Raw genomic sequence first — 7684 nt, 5'->3', positions numbered from 1 at the left:
AACCACACACGCAGTGCCACCCAGCCTTGTTGAAATGTATAGTGTGTGTGTGCGTGTAGATACACGCCCATGACAGGAAAAGGGTGGAAGGAAATACGCCCACATGTTAATGGTGGCCACATCCCACTGAAATTTCACTAGGCGTTTTCCTTTTTAAACTTTGTTAATATCTTCCAAGTTTCCACAATGAATATGGCACTCTTTCATAATTAGAAGAAATATACGAAAGTAAACTTCATTTAAGAGATAAGAAAGGTGAAACCATAAAGCTGAAGCACATTGCTGTTCACATGCGTTTCTCTCAGAACACACGACTGATAATGGTTAAGTTTTCTTTAAAATATGCACTGTTCACAGTGGAAAAGGAAACCCAACAACGGAAAATCTGAACATGCAAACTTGGCGGAATTATTTCAATGCCAAAAATGCACAGTTTCTGCTGGCCTCTCCTTCCTGCCCAGGGAGAAGGGGTGGGTAGCCCGGGGGCAGAGGACTTGGGCCTACGGGGGGCTGGAACCTGGAGCCAAGGGCCTCTGTTTCGGGGTGACCGCCAGTGGCTGGTGTTGGTCACAGCAAACCTGAGGCCCACCTCTGTAACTGTGGGGCCTGGAGTCCTTGTCCAGAAGTGGAGTTCCTAAGCCAGCAGCACTTCCCCAAGGGAACCAGGAGGAGCCATGAGGCAGCGTGTGAGGTTAGAGGCCTGGACACCCTGGGGGGTGGTGACAGTGGGATACAGGTGTCCTCCCTGGGCCTGGGAGGAAAGGTTTATCTTGAAACCATTTGGAAATGTTTCTGTAAATGGATCAGTGCTTGGAAAAGGAAGGTAAAGTCACAGGTAAAGATGCTTGCGGTAGTTATGTATGGATGTGAGAGCTGGACCATAAAGAAGGCTGAGCGCCGAAGAATTGATGCTTTCAAATTATGGTGCTGGGGAAGACTCTTGAGAGTCCCTTGGACAGCAAGAAGATCCAACCAGTCCATCCTAAAGGAGATCAGTCCTGGGTGTTCATTGGAAGGACTGATGCTGAAGCTGAAGCTCCAGTACTTTGGCCATCTGATGCAAAAAGCTGACTCACTGGAAAAGACCCTGATGCTGCGAAAGATTGAAGGCAGAAAGAGGAGGAGGCGACAGAGAATGAGATGGCTGGATGGCATCATCGACCCAATGGACATGAGTTTGAGCAAGCTCTGGGAGTTGGTGAAGGACAGGGAAGCCTGGTATGCTGCAGTCCATAGAGTTGCAAAGAGTTGGACACAACTTAGCAGCTAAACAACAACGTGCTTCTTCCTGATGAAGCCACCTGTGTGGAGGGAGGGGATTCCAGACACAGGGCAGAGGGTACCGCAATCACGTCTGCAAATCTCGCGGCCAACGGAGAAAATTCAGTCCTGATCATGAATGAGACTTTGAACAATGACTCCCACTGCCTGTGTTCTCAGGAATGGACCGTGCACACGCCACCACCAAGAGGGGCCAGTGGGACGAGGGAGAGAGAGTGGAGGAATTTTGAACTTCAAAAAATCACTGTAGGATGTAAGAGTAATATAAAATAATTAAATATAAATTTATTAAAAATTATTAATTACCTCATTCAAGATTTTCATATTCTTATTCTGCACTTATCATTCTCAGAGAAATGTTGATATGTCTTATGGTGATTATATATTTTTTCTTTTCCCTTATATTTCTTCTGATTTTTGCTTTATGTATCTTTGTTTCTTTGCTGTTAGGTGTCTAACGGTTTATAATATCCATTTTCTTTGTAAATTGTTCTTTTATCATTTAAAAAAAATTCATCTTTTTTCATTTAATATAAATAAGTTTAAATTTTTAAAAGTGAAGGATTTTTAAAAGAAAAAAAAATCACCTGCCGGCCTGTGCATTGTCACCTGAAGGTTCCTCCTGCTCTGAGAAGACAAAAGACAGACACTCGGAGGTGGACAGTAATCCAACCCGTCAATAAACGCTTCAGAGACAAGGTCTCCACACCTCAGCCAGAAGGCAGGGACTGGGAGTGTGGGTGAGAGCACAGGGCTGCTCTGCTGGCCATTCTTACAAAATAAAAACGCAGCCCGAAAGGCGCACCAGTCAGTGCTCAGGCAGAGGAAGGAGAAACCTTTGCCGGCTTTAAACAGAAACACAGCAAGAAGGCACCAGTCTTCCTCAGATCCTCCCCTGGTTCTCCCTCGGGGCCCCTCCTGGTTCTCCTTCAGGCCCCCTCCTGGTTCTCTCTCAGGCCTCCTGGTTCTTCCTCAGGGCCCCCTCCTGGTTCTCCTTCAGGCCCCCTCCTGGTTCTCTCTCAGGCCCCCTCCTGGTTCTCCTTCAGGCCCCTCTCCTGGTTCTCTCTCAGGCCTCCTGGTTCTTCCTCAGGGCCCCCTCCTGGTTCTTCCTTGAGTGTGAGCAGCCACAAACACCACAGAGGCCAAGTGTACAAAAGGGCACCGGCAGGCCCTGGGCCCTGCAGACGGTGAGTGTGCACAGTGGACCGCGGGTCTACAGGTCCCCCGGCTGCTGGCCAGCATGACAAGCAGGTGGAGCAGCACTCAGATCTGACCTTGAGCTTGTGTCCTGGTGGGAGGACAGTGCGTGAGGAGCCAAGGACGCTGGCGGAAACCCTGGGCCCACATGGCCAGGCAGTGAGGGGTGGGGCTCAGGCTCTGGAGAGGGGGGGTCTTCTCGGAGGGCAGCAAGTCTGGGCTCCCTGGTGACAATGGCCAGTGGAGACCACAGGCTCTGGGCATGTGTGTGCACCTGGTCTACCTCGTGGGGGCCTGCAGCCCAGGAGCTGCCTGGCTCTCTGCAGTCACCCCGTGTCTCTGTTCTCTGCTCCCTGTGCTGCGCGTGCCGAGAGCACTTGGGTCCGGAAGCACTTCACCACCATTTCTACTCCTTGCTCTCTCTCTCTGTGTGTGCTCATCCGTGGTTCATTGCAACAAATCAGAAGCCATGTGCCTTGGGCCAGGGGCCCCTCTGTAGTCAAGAGCCTCTCCAGAGAGCACGTGGCCCTCCTAGGCTGTCTGTCCACTCCCCCTGCCCCCACCACCACCCGTCTGGCCCATACTCACCGGCTTGCACAGGTCTCCTTCAGTTTTTGCCTCCATCTCCCAGATGTGGTGGCCATCTGCAAGAAAGGATTCGGGAAGTCTGTTATTCTGTCTCAACGGGGCGGCCTCCAAATCACAACTGGACGCAGGCAGATGGGAGTCCTGCAATGAGAGGACCCACCCTTGCCTGGCCGGCTCAGCAGCAGCTGACGGGAGTGGGTCCCTGCGTGACTGATCAACCAGAGGGTGGATGCCAGGACCCCAGGGGAGAAGCTGAAACAGACCTGACTGCAGGCCTGGAGCGGGGGGCTGGAGACCCCCACTCTACAGGAGGGAGCTCTTGAGCGGCCCTAGCAAGGGCCTTGAGCATCCCTAGCACCACCCGTAGAAAGGGTCTACGCTCCAAGGGGGAGTAACCCAGGAGGAACGCAGGCAACCCAGGTAGGAAGGCCATCGTCTGGGATGTGAGCCTGAGTGCAGTGCACACAGTGGGAGCTGGGGCCTCATTACCTGGGCATGAAGAGCCCTCATGGGTCTTGGGAGCAGGGTTATTCTAATAACTGTGGCCCTGGAGCCACGGGTCCTGCCCTGCTCAGGGGAACTGGGGGCTGAATAAGAAAATCCTCTCTGAGACTACTCCTTGCCACATCAGGACACAGAAATGCAAAACACAAGGTATTTTTAACCTTACCCCGTGGCCGTTTGCATGTTTGAAAAAATGAAAAGGCTCTAGTGCCCTTGAAAGAAAGGGCTTATTGTCCCTGGGCCAGGCCCTGGAGGGAGGCGAGGCCCAGGACCTGCGGGCTGGGGTGACAGAGCCGTGACCCGGTGCTAGCAAGCCCCTCTGGCAGGCGTGCTTTGCCTACGAGGCCTAGTCGTTATTTGGAAGTAACAGACGCCAATCTCCCACACGGACCTCTTTGCACTTATTTATAAAGTTGCTCGCCAAATGAAACGTTACATCTAGTAATGGTTCTGGGCCTAATTTTTGCTTTCTCACTGTTTTCCAAGAAGAAATGTATGTGTTACAAATACTAAATTATAAGTAAGTTAGACAGCATCGCCTTTTTCTCTCTCACAGTGCTGGCTGGGCAGGGGCGGAGGGCGGAGCAGAGAGGAAATGTGAGTCACAAAGAGGCCTGGACGTGCCAGGCCATACCAGCCCCTCGGGACACGAGTGCCCCCGCGGAGCCTTCAGCAGATGACCCACTAGGGCATCAAACACTGCTGGAGCCTGGGGACCCACACCCGTCTCTCCTCTAGGAAACACCAACAGGAGATGGAAAGAACACCCCCACCCTTAAAAGTGCCGGCATTCCGCAACCAGCAGACAGCTCCCATGAGGGCAGGGCTCAGGGAAGGAGTGACCCCCAACTTGGGCAACAAACGACAGAGGGTCCCTGGGACGCGTGGAAAGCACCGTGGACACGGCTCCCGTGGTATGGCCCACACCTGCTGTGGATTCGCCACTGGGCCCCACCCACCCCCACCGGTTTGAGGAAACCAAAATGACTCTTCCTGTAACCAAGCCTCCCACGTCCTTGGTGCCTTTTAAAAACAACAATTTTTCTTATGACAAAACCCATCGTTGCCCCAAAACAGCCACTAAGTGTTAAAACCTGAACAGCTGTGGCAAAGCCTTGCAACTGCTTTACTTCTGGTCCATAGAGGTTGACAGACCCCTTCACCCAGCATCCACCGCCCACCCTCCAGGAGGGTCCATAGACCAGACCAGCCTCCTGGGAATGGGCTGCAGGTCCACCAGTGGAACAGCCATCACGGGAAACAAGGGTGTGGAGTGGGCAGTGGGCGTGCGCACCAAGGACAAGCACGGCAGGAGGGGCCTTCCCCTCCAGGCCCTCGTGGGCCGTGCGACACCATCCCATCCAGTGCTGGCCTGGGGTCCAGTGGTCCCACCGTGCAAGCCGATCCACAAGCTGACCAGCCTGGCCACCCGCACAGGCTCACAGCCCTGTCACAGAGTCTGAAAGCACAGATCCCTGGAGCCACAGAGAGACGAGCACAGAGCAAACAGCAGAGGTAGACGGGCCACTGAGGTCCAGCTCACAGGCCCAGGGCTCCCACGTCCCTCACCTTGGCCTGGGGGCTCTGGCCCAGTCTCTGTTCTGTGGTCAGAAGTGCACACGCGGTCCGGCTCCAGGAGGAGGCCGGAGCAGCAGCCAGGGTGGCCGGTGCCTGCCCTGTGGGACTCCCACGCGGGACACTCTCCAGCGCCCCCACCCCGCTGACCGCTGACTCCTTCCACTGCCCCGGCCTGGGGCTAGTGCCCCCAGCCTCTGGCGTCCTTGTTTCTGCAAAGCTGCTGGGAGGCCACCGGGTGTGGAACGCAGCCGCAGCCCCTACGGGAAGGGAGGCCACAGGCCTGAACGGGCCTTTGTGCTCCAGCCTTATCAGGAGCTCGCTGGCCTCCTCAGTAGGAAATTGTGTGCAAGCCCAGGAGTAAAACTATTCCGAGTCATTAGGGAATTCCCTGCAGCCTGAGTCATCGGAAAGGCTTCCCCGCCACACCCGGCGGAGGAGCCGGGCCTGGGAGGGGCAGCCCCGCCGCATGGCCTGCTCCCTGCTCCACAGGGTGGGGACAGAGCAGGCCCACTGGACGGAGCCCCGAGGGTCCCCAACAGCTGACCCTGCCTCAAACTCGCTGGTTTCCAGCCCTCCGCAGGGCCAGGGTGGGGGTGCTGCCTCTAATGCCCACAGGGACAAGCAGACGTGCCTCCAGAGTGAAGCAAGCTCACTCCCTTGCCCAGGGGAGGAACATGCGTGCGCTCATGTGAGCCCACAGAGACCCACTGCACATCGTGCATGACACCAACAGCCGACCACAGCGAGTGACAAGTAGGACGGGCACCCTCTGGCCTTCAGAGGGTGATGTTCTGATGCCCTCACGGGACATTCCTGGAGAACTTGCTGGTTGGCAGAGCCGGGAATAGGATGCCATGGACCCCAACCCCAGCAGGGCCCCACCCACCTGTCATCTGCATTGAAGGCACTTGGGAAACACAACCCCCCAAGACTGCTGAAAACATTCAGTTCAGGGTCGTGGGAGGACCATTTGGCTCCGAGGCCCAAAGTGAGAAAAAGCCTCCTAAGGACCAGAGGGGCCTGGCTGCTGCTCTTTTCCACCCACTGAGGGTCAGTGCTGTTTCCCAATGGTCAATTCTGGGCAGTGGCAGGCCTTCCCTGCAGGAAACAAGTCCTGCTTCTGTTGCAAAGACTTAGGACTGAGGACGTGATGTTCTCTTCTTCTGAGTCTGTGACCACATGGGGTTTGGGACCTCAGTAATAGGTTTGAACAGGTCTGACAGGGAGGTGGTCTGGTCATGTGGCTGGCAGTCACGCTGAACCCGATGATCCTCCAAGTCTACACCCTGGGTGGTTTAGCCCTGAGTCTGGGCAGATGGGACCTGCCTGAGCCTCAGTGCCAAGGGGTCCCCCTTGAGTCTGGGCCTTGAGGAGGTACAGTGTCCACTAAGGATGCCCTGGGGGCCATGCCCGTGTCCAGCCACACACAAGCTACAGCAAACCATGTTGCCTGCCAAAGCCGCCAGCTCTGGTGAAGTCTGCTGAGCTTCACACAGTTTCTAGGAGCTGTGTAGAAAGGCTGGGCTGCACATCGCTGACTTTAAGCATCACAATCGAGAACCTGGTGACACGCGGTGCAAGCTCCAAATCCCTGGTCTCTCCTGATCCCCCTCCACGTGGGCACTCTCTCCGTGTTCTCATGTTTAAATGTTTTTTATATGCTTTTAATATCTGCACGTGTGTGCAAGTATATCCCTCATGCACAAGCTGTAACAGAGCCCCCTGACCTCCAGCAGGAGAGAGCGGGGTGGGAGGGGCATCTCAGCATCCTGCTCCTGCCAGGCCTCCCAGTGAGTCTGTCCCAGGCCCCACGCTCAGGGATGTCCACTGTAGGAGTTGGCATCTGGCTCAGAGGCCACAGCTGTCCTTGAAGGGAAGGCCCCGTGGTTTCTTGCTGGACACTAAACCCTGAGCAGAATTACAGGGTGGTCCTGGAGAGTCCCACCACGAACGCAGCTGAGAACACGAACATCTCAGAGGTGAGCGTGGCTGCTTCGTGGCTCTTTTCCAGGGGTCCCCTGACCACGGGAGGAGCCTCACTCCGACGTCCTGAGGGCCATCCTCCTCCGGGACCCTGCTTGGTCACACAAGGTGGGCACAGGTGACAGCCAGCCCTGGCCAGGAGGAATCTTAAAACACTTAAGAAACTCCAAGCACTGCTCAGAGCAGCTGAGGCGACATGGTGACTAGACACCCATCTCACCCAGCGTCTGACGTGCGACAGCCCAGCCACAGTCCTGCTCCTGCCCACGGCCAGCGGCTCCTGGACCAGCCTCACCGCTCGCATGCCAGCCTTGCTGCCTCCAAGTAAGGACTAAAGACAGAATTTTCCAGCACACCAGGCACCTCCTCAGGAGCCTAGAGGATGACCAGGCTTTCAGTCTAAATTGACTTTAGTGGTTTCTCGCCCCAAAATCAACCAGGAAAAGCCCAGTAACTGTTGAGGCCCATCAGGAAGCATGTGTGCTAGGCTAGGAATGCAGGCTGGACACATGGGACTGGCGTGGACGTGTGCAAATGTGCCGCAACTTGGTTT

At 55.3% G+C, this 7684-nt stretch overlaps 1 protein-coding gene across 4 annotated transcripts in view; it reads right to left on the bottom strand.

Moving 5' to 3' along the window:
* The window catches only part of NFATC1 (nuclear factor of activated T cells 1), an 86192-nt gene that overhangs the window by 37847 nt on the left and 40661 nt on the right, over positions 1–7684 (bottom strand). For all 4 annotated transcript variants that reach the window (XM_040264385.1, XM_040264387.1, XM_040264388.1 and 1 more), the window contains exon 7: positions 3067–3122. In XM_040264385.1, the coding sequence (XP_040120319.1) occupies positions 3067–3122 (56 nt within the window). The remainder of the gene's footprint in view (positions 1–3066; positions 3123–7684) is intronic.

The sequence above is a fragment of the Oryx dammah genome, unplaced genomic scaffold (assembly GCF_014754425.2).
Source record: "Oryx dammah isolate SB20612 unplaced genomic scaffold, SCBI_Odam_1.1 HiC_scaffold_22, whole genome shotgun sequence".
Lineage (NCBI taxonomy): Eukaryota > Metazoa > Chordata > Mammalia > Artiodactyla > Bovidae > Oryx > Oryx dammah.
Note: the sequence above shows the minus strand (reverse complement) of the source record. Positions and strands in the feature narration are given on the sequence as shown.